General features: G+C 42.5%; 1 protein-coding gene across 2 annotated transcripts in view; it reads left to right on the forward strand.

Moving 5' to 3' along the window:
* The first annotated feature begins 375 nt into the window (after window positions 1–375).
* The window catches only part of slc22a13a (solute carrier family 22 member 13a), a 39507-nt gene continuing 20646 nt past the window's right edge, over window positions 376–19236 (forward strand). For both annotated transcript variants that reach the window (XM_041842412.1, XM_041842413.1), the window contains exons 1-7: window positions 376–782; window positions 897–1000; window positions 1181–1335; window positions 1473–1641; window positions 1849–1969; window positions 8263–8357; window positions 8479–8693. In XM_041842412.1, coding sequence (XP_041698346.1) covers window positions 408–782; window positions 897–1000; window positions 1181–1335; window positions 1473–1641; window positions 1849–1969; window positions 8263–8357; window positions 8479–8693 — 1234 coding nt within the window. In that variant the 5' untranslated portion in view covers window positions 376–407. The remainder of the gene's footprint in view (window positions 783–896; window positions 1001–1180; window positions 1336–1472; window positions 1642–1848; window positions 1970–8262; window positions 8358–8478; window positions 8694–19236) is intronic.

Genomic DNA, 19236 nt, shown 5'->3' on the forward strand with positions numbered 1-19236 from the left:
CTGATTCCGCTCCAGCCATTACCACGAGCCCATTCTCCCCAATTAAGGTGCTGTCAACCTCCTGTGGTTCAATTTTATAATGTGGTTCTGCTTGCTTAATTTTGGAACACCTAAGCGATATTATAACGCAACTAAAATATTTTTGGGGACTTTGTTCAGAGTGTAGATGGGCAAAATATTCATATTGGGGGTTTGGTAAATTGTATAACTAGGGAAGTGACGGTACAGATACATTACTTCTTACAGTTCTTGTTAAAAAGTCATGTTTCCACACATGCTGAATCATGCTTGCTGAAATACTGTGGGACAGTAGAGTTAAACATTAATTTATCTTGCATAAAGGATTCTTTGTGACAAACACCTTCTGTCTGGAGCTCCTCAAACAGAGAATCGCTTGATTCTTGAACATGGCTGATTTTGGTGAGATCCTGAGGACCATTGGAGACTTTGGATTATTCCAGAAGCTTATACTATTTGGACTATGCTTCCCGAATCTTATCCTGCCTTTCCACCTGGCCAGTTTGATTTTCATCCAGTCAGACCCTGAGTGCCACTGTAACACTGACTGGATCCTTAGAGCTGGTTCTAATCTGAGCAGTGAGGAACAGCTGAATCTGACCGTGCCCCGGGAGGAGGATGGAGCCTTCAGTAGGTGTCTGATGTTTACCCCTGTGGACTGGGACATTGACACCATCAGGGAGCATGGACTCAATCAGACCACTGAGTGCCAGAATGGATGGGTGTACAACAAGATAATGTACGAGGCCACCATAGTCACTGATGTAAGTAGGACAGGATGAGTGCTGGGGATGAACTATTGTTTTTACTAACCATAAGACTGTATTTTGTCATGTCATTAATGAGCTTATATGTTATCAGATTTTATTTTGTTGCAGTTTGATCTTGTCTGTGGCAAAGCTAACGTTGTCGGACTTGCACAAACTGTGTTCATGGCTGGCATTCTTCTTGGTTCACTCTTGTTCGGACCTTTTGCTGAATCGTAAGCACACTTGAAGTTGTGAATAACATGTCCTATACTTCTTGGTTTCTTTCTTTCTCTTTTGTAAAAACACCACCAAACATAAACAAGTAAACCAAGAGGAACATTCATCAAACCTTCAAAAGGAGGTTTAAAACTGTTTTAACCAACATGGTTTTCTGCACTTTTTTTCTCTTCTAGATTTGGTCGCCAACGAGCAACTCAGATACCCATGGTTATTATGCTAATCTTTACTGTAACAACAGGCCTGTCTCCAAACTTTTATTTGTATCTGGCATCCCAGTTTTTAGTAGGGATCGCATATGGTGGATTTCGAATCAACGGCATTGTATTAGGTAAAGTGATGTCCATTTCAAATAGACTATGCTCTATAATAAAAAAAACATGAGATAACAGAACTCAGTCAATGATTTGTCAGGCAGCTGGTCAAAATAACAAGTTGTATAACATTATAAAATGTTCCTTTCTACAGCAACTGAATGGGTCGGAGTGACAAGACGTTCTTATGCGTCTTGTTTGAGTCAGACGTTCGGTGGAGTTGGCCAGTGCATCCTTGCTGGCATGATCTTCTTCATCCGAGACTGGAGACTTGCGCAGTTTGTCATGGCTGCACCAATAGCAGTGGTCGCCGTATATATATGGTGTGTACACGTGTCGTCTTTCACCAATATTAAAACGGATCGTTTTAATCCAGAGAGGCATTACACATCCCAAACAGAAGTTATTCAAACTGATAAAGACCTCAGGGACATTACAAAGCCAAACGGAGCATTACAGCACCCAAGCTGAATATTAATATTAGCAATATTAATTATAATTTGTAAAATCTGCTTGTTATGTATTTCCAGGTTTATTCCTGAATCAGCCAGATGGTTATTGGATCAGGGGAAATCAGAGGAAGCTAAGAAGTTGATACTCAGGGTAGCAGCCATCAACAAACGCACAGTTCCAGATACTATTCTGGAGAAGGTAAAGTGCATGAATTAGGAATTAGAATACTAGAATGGAAATGAAACTTTTTATGATCAGGGAGGGAGTTGGTCAACCATGGTTTGCCAGTGCTGTGATAAGATATTGTAAAAATAATGAATTTGAAGAATTTATCTGCACTGTATGTTTGTTAGCTAGCTAGCTAGCTAGCTAGTCAGCCAGTTTTAGAAGAAATGTCACAATAATTGTTCAAATTAACTGCCAATATGCCAACATTCCATTCTGTCAGCTTCCTGCCTCCTGTTTGTCTCCGGGCCTCTAGAGGTCATCTGTGTTCCCCTCTGCCTTAGTTCTTCCTCGTGTGTCCTAATTAGCTTGATCCAGGTCACCTGTGCCTTGTTTCCCCTTGTGTATTTTAGCTGTGTGTTTTCCCCTTGTTTCTCACTTGGTTATTGAGTCCTGGCTATGTGTCTCCTGCTTTGTTCCACCGTGTCTTTCCAAGTAAGGTTTTCTAAGTTATCTTTAGTTTGTTTTTCTCCCCTCGTGGAGTTATTTTGTTTTGCCTCCTGTTTTGTTAACATACCTCTTTCTGAGAAGAACTTTTGTTGGACTATTTGTGAATGGCGAAGAACCTTTGTTTTTACATTAAATCTACTGGCCTGGAGTATTGCCTTGGGTGTTTCATTTGGGTCCTACTACACCTCCTCTGTGGCTAAGGGGTATTACCCCCAGCTCTCCACATCTGAGACCGGAGTTCTAGCACGGCTTGTGACAGAATAACCAAGTCAATCATGGACCCAGAAACACTCAGTTCCCAGGACCTGTTGGCGGTGATCACTCGACATGAGGCTTCTTTCCAGCGCCATGAAGCCGTTCTCAGCCGACAAGAGGAGCTGATGGCTAGACATTCTCAACTCCTGGCCGAAATGATGAGTTCCCTTCACCAGCTCTTTGAACGCCTCCTTGGTCCTCTCCCTTCCCCCAGGTCACCTCCCAGTGACGACAGGCCTTCTCGGTTGGCGGAGCCCCCGACTACCACCTCCCAAGCCCTTTTCTGGGGATCCAAGCTCTTGCCAGGGTTTCCTCACCCAATGCTCCCTCACCTTCGAGCTCCAATCCTCAAGTTTTCCCACAGACCGTTCCAAGATTGCCTACATCATTACCCTTCTTTCAGACAAGGCGCTCGCCTGGGCCTCTGCGGTGTGGCAGTCCCAGGAGGTCTGTTGTGATTCCCACGCTGCATTTGTAGAAGAGTTCAAGCGGGTGTTCGATCATCCTGTCAGTGGGCGGGAGGCTTCCAGCGCCTACTGTCTCTCCGTCAGGGCTCCCGAAGCACGGCAGATTTCGCCATTGATTTTCGGACCATAGCAGCAAGGAGCGGATGGAATGATGAAGCGCTGAGGGTCTGCTTTCAGGGAGGGTTATCTGAGCCCCTTCAAGATGAGTTAGCCACCCGAGAACCAGCTGGAGATCTCGAGTCCCTCATAGCCTTGGCCATCCGCCTGGACAATCGTCTAAGAGAGCGGAGAACGGCTCGCCGCCAGGTGTCTCAGTCCCAAGTTCCTCGGAGCAGCTCTGTTTCTCCTGTTTGGACTCCGTCATTCAGAGCTTCCCCGGCTCCTGAACTGCTCCAGGATTCCCCGGAGAGCATGCAGTTAGGCCGTTCCAGGCTTTCTCCCAATGAAAGGGAACGTCGCATGAGGGAGCGTCGGTGCCTCTACTGCGGGGTTGCCGGCCACTTCCGATCCACTTGCCCCGAGCTTTCGGGAAACGCCAGTCCCCGCCCAGCTACAGGAGGGCTGTGATGAGGAGAATTAGAGCTCCTCCTACTAACGCTGTCCTGGCTATTCCAGCCACTCTGTCCTGGGAGGGCCACCAGCATCGGGTCCAGGCTATGATCGATTCCGGTGCCGCAGGTGATTTCCTGGATGTAACCTTGGCTAAGGAACTTAAGATCCCTACCCAACTACTTCCTCATCCCCAGGCAGTTACAGCCTTAGATGGCAGACCTCTGGAACCAGGTAAGGTTACAGAGGCGACTCAGTCCCTGCGACTTACCATCTCTCAACACCAGCAGGAGGAAACCTTCTATCTCATTGACTCTCCCGAGTATCCTATTATCCTGGGTCACCCTTGGCTATGCAGACATAATCCCCAGATCGACTGGCCTACTGGCACCATTCTAAGCTGGGGTCCCACTTGCCAACTCACCTGCATGCTTCAGAGTCCCTCAGCCCCTAGTACCCAGTTTCAAGAGTCTGTTGACGTCTCCCTAGTCCCCAGTGTTTACCATCGGTTCAAGGCTGTGTTCAGCAAGGCCCGGGCTACTTCCTTACCGCCTCATCGCACGTATGACTGTGCCATTGATCTACTCCCTGGGTGCTGCCCTCCTAGAGGTCGGATCTTTTCCTTGTCCTCCCCGAGCACGCAGCTATGGACACCTACATTAAGGAGTCCTTGGCAGCCGGCCTCATCCATGCCTCTACTTCCCCGGCTGGGGCGGGCTTCTTTTTTGTTGAAAAGAAGGACGGGGGTCTTAGGCCTTGTATTGATTACCGGGGACTCAACAAGATCACGGTTCGAATCGATATCCTCTTCCTTTCATGGCCACTGCTTTTGAGCTGCTTCAAGGGGCTTCCATTTTTTCTAAACTGGATCTCCGCAATGCTTACCATCTCGTGCGGATCCGGCAAGGTGACGAATGGAAGACGGCGTTCAACACGCCTACGGGGCACTATGAATATCGGGTGATGCCGTTCGGGCTCACCAATGCCCCCGCAGTATTCCAAGCCCTGATTAATGATGTTCTCCGGGATATGCTTAATCTGTTCGTCTTCGTGTACCTGGACGATATCCTCATCTTCTCGAGGTCACTGAAGGAGCATGAGGGGCATGTTAGCCGGGTTCTCCAGAGGCTCCTTGACAATCACCTCTATGTTAAACCTGAGAAGTGTGAATTTCATGTTTCTCAGACTCAGTTTCTCGGGTTTATTGTCACTCCCGGGCACCTAGAGATGGATCCCAAGAAGGTCGAGGCGGTCCGCAGCTGGCCCACACCTGCCACGGTCAAGGAGGTTCAACGGTTCATTGGCTTTTCTAACTTCTATCGGAAGTTCATCAAGAATTTCAGCTCAGTGGTAGCCCCCTTGACGACGCTTACCAAGGGAGGAGGGACCAAGGTTCACTGGGGTCCGGAAGCAGCAGGGGCCTTCGAGGATCTCAAGCGCCGCTTCACGTCTGCTCCGATTCTGGTGACTCCTGACCCAGAAAGACCTTTCGTGGTGGAGGTGGACGCCTCAGAGGTGGGGGGTGGGAGCCGTCCTGTCACAGAGGGGTGAGGATGGGAGATTACACCCTTGTGCCTTCATGTCTCGCCGCCTGTCTGAGGCCGAGCGCAACTACCACGTGGGGATCTAGAGTTGCTTGCAGTAAAACTGGCCTTGGAAGAGTGGCGCCATTGGCTTGAGGGGGCTCAGCACCCGTTCCAGGTTCTCACAGACCACAAGAACCTGGAATATCTCCAACAGGCTAAGCGGATGAACCCTCGGGCAAGCACGATGGTCCCTTTTCTTTAATCGATTCCAGTTCCTCCTGTCTTACCGACCTGGCACCAAGAACGTCAAGCCGGATGCCCTGTCTCGAGCCTATTCTCCCGAGGTACAAGAGAAGCCCTTGGCATCGATTATTCCGAGGTCTAGGATCGTCGCACCTCTTCAGTGGGAACTAGAAAGAGGGGTACGAGAAGCCCTTGTCCATGAGCCCGATCCAGGCGGTGGTCCTGCCGGTCGCCTGTACGTTCCTCTCTCTGTTCGGGCCCGCGTCTTGCAGTGGGGTCATGAGTCGCCCCTTGACATGCCATCCAGGCAGTGCTCGCACACTGGAATTCCTCCGACGGGCGGTTTTGGTGGCCGTCCATCAAGAAGGACGTGCAGGTCTATGTTGAGGCCTGCCCGGTGTGCAACCAGGGAAAGTCGACGCGCCAGCGACCCCCAGGGACTGCTCCATCCCTTACCTATTCCTCGAAGGCCATGGTCACACCTTTCTCTGGACTTTGTTACGGGACTTCCTCCATCCCAGGGCAACACCGTCATCCTAGTGATCGTTGACCGGTTCTCTAAGGCTGCCCGGTTTATTCCCCCTGCCCAAGCTGCCCTCGGCTAAGGAGACTGCTGAGCTCCTCATGAACCATGTCTTCCGGATATTTGGCATTCCCCTGGACGTGGTCTCTGACCGAGGTCCCCATCTCGTCCCGGTTTTGGGGGCCTTCTGCAGGCTTATTGGGGCCACAGCCAGCCTATCGTCAGGGTTCCATCCAGAGTCTAATGGCCAAACGGAACGGATTAATCAGGATCTGGAGACCACCCTGCGGTGTATGGCGGCCAGTAATCCCACGTCTTGGGCCACCTATATCATTTGGGCTGAATATGCCCACAACACCCTCCAGTCTTCAGCCACCGGATTGTCCCCCTTCGAATGCCAGTTCGGTTACAACCCTCCATTATTTCCAGAGGAAGAGGCGCAAGTTGGTGTTCCCTCGGCCCAGCGCTTTGTCCAACGCTGTAGGCGGACCTGGAAGAAGGCCAGGTGTATCCTCCTTCGGACCTCCCAGAGATACCAAAGTCAGGCTAATCGACACCGCCGGACGGCCCCTAGTTTCCGAGCTGGTCAGAGAGTTTGGTTGGCCACTAAGAACCTGCCCCTCCGGGTCGAATCCAAGAAGCTTTCCCAGAGATACATCGGCCCTTTCCGCATTGCTAGAAAGGTTAACCCTGTTTCGTATCGTTTGGTTCTGCCTCGCTCCCTTAGAGTTAACCCCACTTTCCATGTTTCACTCCTTAAACCTGTCTTGTCTTCTCCTTTTGCCCCCCCACGCAGACCCCCGCCACCTCCCAGGATCATTGACGGCCAGCCAGCCTACACAGTCCGCCGGATACTGGACTCCCGGAGGGTCCAGAACTCTCTGCAGTATCTGGTGGACTGGGAGGGCTACGGGCCAGAGGAGCGCTCCTGGGTTCCAGCCAGGGACATCCTGGACCCAGGTTTGATCCGAGATTTTCGCACCCTGGGGCCGGGGTGTTCTGGAAGGAACGTCAGGAGTCGTTCCTAGAGGAGGGGGTCCTGTCAGCTTCCTGCCTCCTGTTTGTCTCCGGGCCTCTAGAGGTCATCTGTGTTCCCCCTCTGCCTTAGTTCTTCCTCGTGTGTCCTAATTAGCTTGATCCAGGTCACCTGTGCCTTGTTTCCCCTTGTGTATTTTAGCTGTGTGTTTTCCCCTTGTTTCTCACTTGGTTATTGAGTCCTGGCTATGTGTCTCCTGCTTTGTTCCACCGTGTCTTTCCAAGTAAGGTTTTCTAAGTTATCTTTAGTTTGTTTTTCTCCCCTCGTGGAGTTATTTTGTTTTGCCTCCTGTTTTGTTAACATACCTCTTTCTGAGAAGAACTTTTGTTGGACTATTTGTGAATGGCGAAGAACCTTTGTTTTTACATTAAATCTACTGGCCTGGAGTATTGCCTTGGGTGTTTCATTTGGGTCCTACTACACCTCCTCTGTGGCTAAGGGGTATTACCCCCAGCTCTCCACATCTGAGACCGGAGTTCTAGCACGGCTTGTGACACATTCAAACAATGAAGTCAATCCACAGCCATACACTGGCTGAAATCCGTTGATGATAGGACGTAGACAAGTTGTAAATGTAACTGATATTGTATCACTCACAACTTTCCAAGAAAACAAACATTTAGACATTTATGCTCTGTTTATATATATCCTAGAGGCTATTTATACAGAAAATTGGCATAAAACCTGTATCAACTGCATTTATACTTCTATGACAAAATTTTAGGTTGACAATAATTAGATTACACAATTTCTGATATTCTTATTTGGCAGTTTTCGCTGCATAAATTGTCCCTTTTCAGGTATAGAAGAAGTGACTGCTAAATGCTAACCCTCGTTCTCATAAGCTGGGTAGCATAGCTAACATACAGAAATGTGGTGGTGGCAGTCAAAGTCGTTTTTTTAACTGTAATGCAGTTGATTGGTAATGATGACATGAACATGTGTTTGGGGTTGACATCCATACAAGCATTTACTCAGATTTCTATCTCAATATAGTGTGAAATGTACATATAAACAAAAGCCTAAATGCGGGTACATTTTGCTGGTGGGCAATGAGGCGAATCGGGATCTTTCCCTCACGGCCCTTTCCCTCGTGCGTTTCCATGGCAATTGCATTGTATTGCTCGAGTTCGATTGACCTTTCAGGCACTGATTATGGTAAACGTACATCTACCCCCAAAGAGCAATATCTAACACAAAGATCACCTCTATTCCAGATAGCTGAGGAGAAAGTTGTTCAGAAGGGAGGCGTACTCATTCTCATCAGATCTCCTGTACTTAGGAAATACTTCTTAACTATTACTCTTGGATGGTACGTTCTTTAAAACCTTAATATCTCAAATTGTCCAACCTTTAGCCAATACTAAATCTCATCATGACAAACAAATGTGATGTCTGTTTTTGTGTCTCTCTCTCTCTCTCTGAAATCACAGGTTCTCGTTAAACCTCTCCTACTACTGTTTGTCCTTCAACGTCGGGAACTTTGGCTTGGACATCTTCTTGACACAGCTCATGTTCGGACTCACAGAGATACCAGGTCATATACTCTGCATCTTTATACTGGAATATTTGGGGAGGAAGATATCCTTAATGTCCACCCTTCTGACTGGTGGTTTCACCTGCTTCCTAATCCTGGCTGTTCCACAAGGTAAAGTTCCAACTGGAATACATTTGACATTTTAGACATTTAGTAGATGCTCTTATCCAGAGCAACTAACAATTAGTGCATTCATCTTAAGATAGCTAGTTGAGACATCGACACATCACAATCGTATCAAGTACATTTTCCCTCAACAAAGTATTTATCAGAAAAGTCAGTGCTAGTGGGAAAATATCGGTGTTTTTTTGTTTGTATTTTTTGCGGGGGAGGCCGTGGAGTTGTCAACCATGTGAGGAGATGACAGAGAAGAGTGTACAAAACATTAGGAACAGCTTCCTAATATTGAGTTGCACCCGCTTTTGCCCTCAGAACAGCCTCAATTTGTCGGGGTATGGACTCTACCAGGTGTCAAGCGTTCCACGGGGATGCTGGCCCATGTTGACTCCAATGCTTCCCACAGTTTGTGCCAAGTTGGCTGGATGTCCTTTGGGTGGTGGACCATTCTTGATACACACGGGAAACTGTTGAGCGTGAAAAACCCAGCAGCGATGCAGTTCTTGACACACTCAAACCGGTGCGCCTGGCACCTTCTACCATACCCCGTTCAAATGGACTTAAATATTTTGTCTTGCCCATTCACCCTCTGAATGGCACACATACACAATCCATGTCTCAATTGTCACAATGCTTAAAAATCTTTCTTTAACTTGTCTCCTCCCCTTCATCTACACTGATTGAAGTGGATTTAACAGGTGACATCAATAAGGTATCATAGCTTTCACCTGGATTCACCTGTTCAGTCTATGTCATGGAAAGAGCAGGTGTTCCTAATGTTTTGTAAACTCAGTGTACATACACAGTGCATTCGGAAAGTATTCAGACCCCTTGACTTTTTCCAAAAACATTTACGTTACAACCTTATTCTAAAATGGATTAAAAAAAAAAAAAATTCCCCCTCATCAATCTACACACAATACCCCATAATGACAAAGCAAAAACTGGTTTTTAGACATTTCTGCAAATGTATTAAATATAAAAACGGAAATATGACATTTACATAAGTATTCAGACTCTTTACTTAATTCTTTGTTGAAGCACCTTTCGCAGTTATTACAGCCTCAAGTTTTCTTGGATATGACACTAAAAGCTTGGCACACCTGTATTTGGGGAGTTTCTTCCATTCTTCTCTGCAGATCCTCTGAAGCTCTGTCAGGTTGGATGGGGAGCATTGCTGCACAGTTATTTTCAGGTCTCTCCAGAGATGTTCGATCGGGTTCAAATCCGGGCTCTGCATGGGCCACTCAAACACATTCAGAGACTTATCCTGAAGCCACTCCTGCGTTGTCTTGGCTGTGTGCTTAGGGTTGTTGTCCTGGTGGATGGTCAACCTTCGCCCCAGTCTGAGGTTCTGACCGCTCTGGAGCAGGTTTTCATCAAGGATCTCTCTGTACTTTTCTCCGTTCATCTTTCCCTCGATCCTGACTAGTCTCCCCATCCCTGCCGCTGAAAAACATCCCCACAGTATGATCCTGCCACCACCATGCTTCACCGTAGGGATGGTGCCAGGTTTCCTCCAGACGTGAAACTTGCAATTCAGACCACAGCGTTCAATATTGGTTTCATCAGACCAGATAAGCTTGTTTCTCATGGTGTGAGAGTCCTTTAGGTGCCTTTTGGCAATGTGGCTTTTACTGAAGAGTGGCTGATTGGTGGAATGCTGCAGAGATGGTTGTCCTTCTGGAAGGTTCTCCCATCTCTAGAAAGGAACTCTGGAGCTCTGTCAGAGTGATCATTGGGTTCTTGGTCACCTCCCTGACCTAGGCCCTTCTCCGCCGATTGCTCAGTTTGGCCGGGCCGCCAGCTCTAGGAAGAGTCTTGGTGGTTCCAATCTTCATCCATTTAAGAATGATGGAGGCCACTGTGTTCTTGGGGACCTTCAATGCTGCAGAAATTCTTTGGTACCCTTCCCCAGATCTGTGCCTCGACACAATCCTGTCTTGGCGATCTACGGACAATTCCTTCGACCTCATGGCTTGGTTTTGCTCTGACATGCACTGTCAACTATGGAACATTATATAGACAGGTGTGTGCCTTTCCAAATCATGTCCAATCAATTGAATTTACCACAGGTGGACTCCAATCAAGTTGTGGAAACATCTCAAGAATAATCAATGGAAACAGGATGCACCTGAGCAAAATGTCGAGTCTCATAGCAAAGGGTCTGAATACTTTTGTAAACAAGGTATTTCTGTTTTTGCAAAAAATTCTAAAAACCTGTTTTTGCTTTGTCATTATGGGGTAATGTTTGTAGATTGATGCCGCTTGTTTTTATTTAATCCATTTTAGAATAAGGCTGTTACGTAACAAAATGTGGAAAAAGTCAAGGTGTTTGAATACTTTTCGATTGCACTGTACATAAAAGATCTACCGAGACAGTGGACTGATCGTACAAAGTTGAGAAACATGTTGATGAACAGTACAGTTAACTCTACTTCAGACAACAGAAACATGTTGATGAACAGTACGTTAACTCTACTTCAGACAACAGAAACATGTTGATGAACAGTACGTTAACTCTACTTCAGACAACAGAAACATGTTGATGTACAGTACGTTAACTCTACTTCATGTTGATGAACAGTACGTTAACTCTACTTCATGTTGATGAACAGTACGTTAACTCTACTTCAGACAACAGAAACATGTTGATGTACAGTACGTTAACTCTACTTCATGTTGATGAACAGTACGTTAACTCTACTTCATGTTGATGTATAGTACGTTAACTCTACTTCATGTTGATGAACAGTACGTTAACTCTACTTCATGTTGATGAACAGTACGTTAACTCTACTTCATGTTGATGAACAGTACGTTAACTCTACTTCATGTTGATGAACAGTACGTTAACTGTACTTCATGTTGATGAACAGTACGTTAACTCTACTTCAGACAACAGAAACATGTTGATGTACAGTACGTTAACTCTACTTCATGTTGATGAACAGTACGTTAACTCTACTTCATGTTGATGAACAGTACGTTAACTCTACTTCATGTTGATGAACAGTACGTTAACTCTACTTCATGTTGATGAACAGTACGTTAACTCTACTTCATGTTGATGAACAGTACGTTAACTCTACTTCATGTTGATGAACAGTACGTTAACTCTACTTCATGTTGATGTACAGTACGTTAACTCTACTTCAGACAACAGAAACATGTTGATGAACAGTACAGTTAACTCTACTTCAGACAACAGAAACATGTTGATGTACAGTACGTTAACTCTACTTCAGACAACAGAAACATGTTGATGAACAGTACGTTAACTCTACTTCAGACAACAGAAACATGTTGATGAACAGTACAGTTAACTCTACTTCAGACAACAGAAACATGTTGATGTACAGTACGTTAACTCTACTTCAGACAACAGAAACATGTTGATGAACAGTACGTTAACGCTACTTCAGACAACAGAAACATGCTGATGAACAGTACGTTAACTCTACTTCAGACAACAGAAACATGTTGATGTACTGTACGTTAACTCTACTTCAGACAACAGAAACATGTTGATGAACAGTACGTTAACTCTACTTCAGACAACAGAAACATGTTGATGAACAGTACGTTAACTCTACTTCAGACAACAGAAACATGTTGATGACACACAGAATATGTACGTCTAACTCTACTTCAGACAACAGAAACATGTTGATGTACAGTACGTTAACTCTACTTCAGACAACAGAAACATGTTGATGAACAGTACGTTAACTCTACTTCAGACAACAGAAACATGTTGATGTACAGTACGTTAACTCTACTTCATGTTGATGAACAGTACGTTAACTCTACTTCATGTTGATGAACAGTACGTTAACTCTACTTCATGTTGATGAACAGTACGTTAACTCTACTTCAGACAACAGAAACATGTTGATGAACAGTACGTTAACTCTACTTCATGTTGATGAACAGTACGTTAACTCTACTTCATGTTGATGAACAGTACGTTAACTCTACTTCATGTTGATGAACAGTACGTTAACTCTACTTCAGACAACAGAAACATGTTGATGAACAGTACAGTTAACTCTACTTCAGACAACAGAAACATGTTGATGTACAGTACGTTAACTCTACTTCAGACAACAGAAACATGTTGATGTACAGTACGTTAACGCTACTTCAGACAACAGAAACATGTTGATGAACAGTACGTTAACTCTACTTCAGACAACAGAAACATGTTGATGAACAGTACGTTAACGCTACTTCAGACAACAGAAACATGTTGATGAACAGTACGTTAACTCTACTTCAGACAACAGAAACATGTTGATGTATAGTACGTTAACTCTACTTCATGTTGATGAACAGTACGTTAACTCTACTTCATGTTGATGAACAGTACGTTAACTCTACTTCATGTTGATGAACAGTACGTTAACTCTACTTCATGTTGATGAACAGTACGTTAACTCTACTTCATGTTGATGAACAGTACGTTAACTCTACTTCATGTTGATGTACAGTACGTTAACTCTACTTCATGTTGATGAACAGTACGTTAACTCTACTTCAGACAACAGAAACATGTTGATGAACAGTACGTTAACTCTACTTCAGACAACAGAAACATGTTGATGAACAGTACGTTAACTCTACTTCATGTTGATGAACAGTACGTTAACTCTACTTCATGTTGATGAACAGTACGTTAACTCTACTTCATGTTGATGAACAGTACGTTAACTCTACTTCAGACAACAGAAACATGTTGATGAACAGTACGTTAACTCTACTTCATGTTGATGAACAGTACGTTAACTCTACTTCATGTTGATGAACAGTACGTTAACTCTACTTCATGTTGATGAACAGTACGTTAACTCTACTTCATGTTGATGAACAGTACGTTAACTCTACTTCATGTTGATGAACAGTACGTTAACTCTACTTCAGACAACAGAAACATGTTGATGTACAGTACGTTAACTCTACTTCATGTTGATGAACAGTACGTTAACTCTACTTCATGTTGATGAACAGTACGTTAACTCTACTTCATGTTGATGAACAGTACGTTAACTCTACTTCATGTTGATGAACAGTACGTTAACGCTACTTCATGTTGATGAACAGTACGTTAACTCTACTTCATGTTGATGAACAGTACGTTAACTCTACTTCATGTTGATGTACAGTACGTTAACTCTACTTCATGCTGATGAACAGTACGTTAACTCTACTTCATGTTGATGAACAGTAAGTTAACTCTACTTCATGTTGATGAACAGTACGTTAACTCTACTTCATGTTGATGAACAGTACGTTAACTCTACTTCATGTTGATGTACAGTACGTTAACTCTACTTCATGTTGATGTACAGTACGTTAACTCTACTTCATGTTGATGAACAGTACGTTAACTCTACTTCATGTTGATGAACAGTACGTTAACTCTACTTCATGTTGATGAACAGTACGTTAACTCTACTTCATGTTGATGAACAGTACGTTAACTCTACTTCAGACAACAGAAACATGTTGATGAACAGTATGTTAACTCTACTTCATGTTGATGAACAGTACGTTAACTCTACTTCATGTTGATGAACAGTACGTTAACTCTACTTCATGTTGATGAACAGTACGTTAACTCTACTTCATGTTGATGAACAGTACGTTAACTCTACTTCATGTTGATGAACAGTACGTTAACTCTACTTCATGTTGATGAACAGTACGTTAACTCTACTTCATGTTGATGAACAGTACGTTAACTCTACTTCATGTTGATGAACAGTACGTTAACTCTACTTCATGTTGATGAACAGTACGTTAACTCTACTTCATGTTGATGAACAGTACGTTAACTCTACTTCATGTTGATGAACAGTACGTTAACTCTACTTCATGTTGATGAACAGTACGTTAACTCTACTTCAGACAACAGAAACATGTTGATGTACAGTACGTTAACTCTACTTCATGTTGATGAACAGTACGTTAACTCTACTTCATGTTGATGAACAGTACGTTAACTCTACTTCATGTTGATGAACAGTACGTTAACTCTATTTCATGTTGATGAACAGTACGTTAACTCTACTTCATGTTGATGAACAGTACGTTAACTCTACTTCATGTTGATGAACAGTACGTTAACTCTACTTCATGTTGATGAACAGTACGTTAACTCTACTTCATGTTGATGTACAGTACGTTAACTCTACTTCAGACAACAGAAACATGTTGATGTACAGTACGTTAACTCTACTTCATGTTGATGAACAGTACGTTAACTCTACTTCATGTTGATGAACAGTACGTTAACTCTACTTCATGTTGATGAACAGTACGTTAACTCTACTTCATGTTGATGAACAGTACGTTAACTCTACTTCATGTTGATGAACAGTACGTTAACTCTACTTCAGACAACAGAAACATGTTGATGTACAGTACGTTAACTGTACTTCATGTTGATGAACAGTACGTTAACTCTACTTCATGTTGATGAACAGTACGTTAACTCTACTTCATGTTGATGAACAGTACGTTAACTCTACTTCATGTTGATGAACAGTACGTTAACTCTACTTCATGTTGATGAACAGTACGTTAACTCTACTTCATGTTGATGAGCAGTACGTTAACTCTACTTCAGACAACAGAAACATGTTGATGAACTTTACAGTTAACTCTACTTCAGACAACAGAAACATGTTGATGTACAGTACGTTAACTCTACTTCAGACAACAGAAACATGTTGATGTTGAGTACGTTAACTCTACTTCAGACAACAGAAACATGTTGATGAACAGTACGTTAACGCTACTTCAGACAACAGAAACATGTTGATGAACAGTACGTTAACGCTACTTCAGACAACAGAAACATGTTGATGAACAGTACGTTAACTCTACTTCAGACAACAGAAACATGTTGATGAACAGTACGTTAACTCTACTTCATGTTGATGAACAGTACGTTAACTCTACTTCATGTTGATGAACAGTACGTTAACTCTACTTCATGTTGATGAACAGTACGTTAACTCTACTTCAGACAACAGAAACATGTTGATGAACAGTACGTTAACTCTACTTCATGTTGATGAACAGTACGTTAACTCTACTTCATGTTGATGAACAGTACGTTAACTCTACTTCATGTTGATGAACAGTACGTTAACTCTACTTCATGTTGATGAACAGTACGTTAACTCTACTTCATGTTGATGAACAGTACGTTAACTCTACTTCAGACAACAGAAACATGTTGATGTATAGTACGTTAACTCTACTTCATGTTGATGAACAGTACGTTAACTCTACTTCATGTTGATGAACAGTACGTTAACTCTACTTCATGTTGATGAACAGTACGTTAACTCTACTTCATGTTGATGAACAGTACGTTAACTCTACTTCATGTTGATGAACAGTACGTTAACTCTACTTCATGTTGATGTACAGTACGTTAACTCTACTTCATGTTGATGAACAGTACGTTAACTCTACTTCAGACAACAGAAACATGTTGATGAACAGTACGTTAACTCTACTTCAGACAACAGAAACATGTTGATGAACAGTACGTTAACTCTACTTCATGTTGATGAACAGTACGTTAACTCTACTTCATGTTGATGAACAGTACGTTAACTCTACTTCATGTTGATGAACAGTACGTTAACTCTACTTCAGAAACAGAAACATGTTGATGAACAGTACGTTAACTCTACTTCATGTTGATGAACAGTACGTTAACTCTACTTCATGTTGATGAACAGTACGTTAACTCTACTTCATGTTGATGAACAGTACGTTAACTCTACTTCATGTTGATGAACAGTACGTTAACTCTACTTCATGTTGATGAACAGTACGTTAACTCTACTTCAGACAACAGAAACATGTTGATGTACAGTACGTTAACTCTACTTCATGTTGATGAACAGTACGTTAACTCTACTTCATGTTGATGAACAGTACGTTAACTCTACTTCATGTTGATGAACAGTACGTTAACTCTACTTCATGTTGATGAACAGTACGTTAACGCTACTTCATGTTGATGAACAGTACGTTAACTCTACTTCATGTTGATGAACAGTACGTTAACTCTACTTCATGTTGATGTACAGTACGTTAACTCTACTTCATGCTGATGAACAGTACGTTAACTCTACTTCATGTTGATGAACAGTACGTTAACTCTACTTCATGTTGATGAACAGTACGTTAACTCTACTTCATGTTGATGAACAGTACGTTAACTCTACTTCATGTTGATGTACAGTACGTTAACTCTACTTCATGTTGATGTACAGTACGTTAACTCTACTTCATGTTGATGAACAGTACGTTAACTCTACTTCATGTTGATGAACAGTACGTTAACTCTACTTCATGTTGATGAACAGTACGTTAACTCTACTTCATGTTGATGAACAGTACGTTAACTCTACTTCAGACAACAGAAACATGTTGATGAACAGTATGTTAACTCTACTTCATGTTGATGAACAGTACGTTAACTCTACTTCATGTTGATGAACAGTACGTTAACTCTACTTCATGTTGATGAACAGTACGTTAACTCTACTTCATGTTGATGAACAGTACGTTAACTCTACTTCATGTTGATGAACAGTACGTTAACTCTACTTCATGTTGATGAACAGTACGTTAACTCTACTTCATGTTGATGAACAGTACGTTAACTCTACTTCATGTTGATGAACAGTACGTTAACTCTACTTCATGTTGATGAACAGTACGTTAACTCTACTTCAGACAACAGAAACATGTTGATGTACAGTACGTTAACTCTACTTCATGTTGATGAACAGTACGTTAACTCTACTTCATGTTGATGAACAGTACGTTAACTCTACTTCATGTTGATGAACAGTACGTTAACTCTACTTCAGACAACAGAAACATGTTGATGAACAGTACGTTAACTCTACTTCATGTTGATGAACAGTACGTTAACTCTACTTCATGTTGATGAACAGTACGTTAACTCTACTTCATGTTGATGAACAGTACGTTAACTCTACTTCAGACAACAGAAACATGTTGATGAACAGTACGTTAACTCTACTTCATGTTGATGAACAGTACGTTAACTCTACTTCATGTTGATGAACAGTACGTTAACTCTACTTCATGTTGATGAACAGTACGTTAACTCTACTTCATGTTGATGAACAGTACGTTAACTCTACTTCATGTTGATGAACAGTACGTTAACTCTACTTCAGACAACAGAAACATGTTGATGTACAGTACGTTAACTCTACTTCATGTTGATGAACAGTACGTTAACTCTACTTCATGTTGATGAACAGTACGTTAACTCTACTTCATGTTGATGAACAGTACGTTAACTCTACTTCATGTTGATGAACAGTACGTTAACGCTACTTCATGTTGATGAACAGTACGTTAACTCTACTTCATGTTGATGAACAGTACGTTAACTCTACTTCATGTTGATGTACAGTACGTTAACTCTACTTCATGCTGATGAACAGTACGTTAACTCTACTTCATGTTGATGAACAGTACGTTAACTCTACTTCATGTTGATGAACAGTACGTTAACTCTACTTCATGTTGATGAACAGTACGTTAACTCTACTTCATGTTGATGTACAGTACGTTAACTCTACTTCATGTTGATGTACAGTACGTTAACTCTACTTCATGTTGATGAACAGTACGTTAACTCTACTTCATGTTGATGAACAGTACGTTAACTCTACTTCATGTTGATGAACAGTACGTTAACACTACTTCATGTTGATGAACAGTACGTTAACTCTACTTCAGACAACAGAAACATGTTGATGAACAGTATGTTAACTCTACTTCATGTTGATGAACAGTACGTTAACTCTACTTCATGTTGATGAACAGTACGTTAACTCTACTTCATGTTGATGAACAGTACGTTAACTCTACTTCATGTTGATGAACAGTACGTTAACTCTACTTCATGTTGATGAACAGTACGTTAACTCTACTTCATGTTGATGAACAGTACGTTAACTCTACTTCATGTTGATGAACAGTACGTTAACTCTACTTCATGTTGATGAACAGTACGTTAACTCTACTTCATGTTGATGAACAGTACGTTAACTCTACTTCATGTTGATGAACAGTACGTTAACTCTACTTCATGTTGATGAACAGTACGTTAACTCTACTTCATGTTGATGAACAGTACGTTAACTCTACTTCATGTTGATGAACAGTACGTTAACTCTACTTCAGACAACAGAAACATGTTGATGTACAGTACGTTAACTCTACTTCATGTTGATGAACAGTACGTTAACTCTACTTCATGTTGATGAACAGTACGTTAACTCTACTTCATGTTGATGAACAGTACGTTAACTCTATTTCATGTTGATGAACAGTACGTTAACTCTACTTCATGTTGATGAACAGTACGTTAACTCTACTTCATGTTGATGAACAGTACGTTAACTCTACTTCATGTTGATGAACAGTACGTTAACTCTACTTCATGTTGATGTACAGTACGTTA

This window comes from Coregonus clupeaformis, chromosome 21 (assembly GCF_020615455.1).
Source record: "Coregonus clupeaformis isolate EN_2021a chromosome 21, ASM2061545v1, whole genome shotgun sequence".
Taxonomy (NCBI): Eukaryota; Metazoa; Chordata; class Actinopteri; order Salmoniformes; family Salmonidae; genus Coregonus; species Coregonus clupeaformis.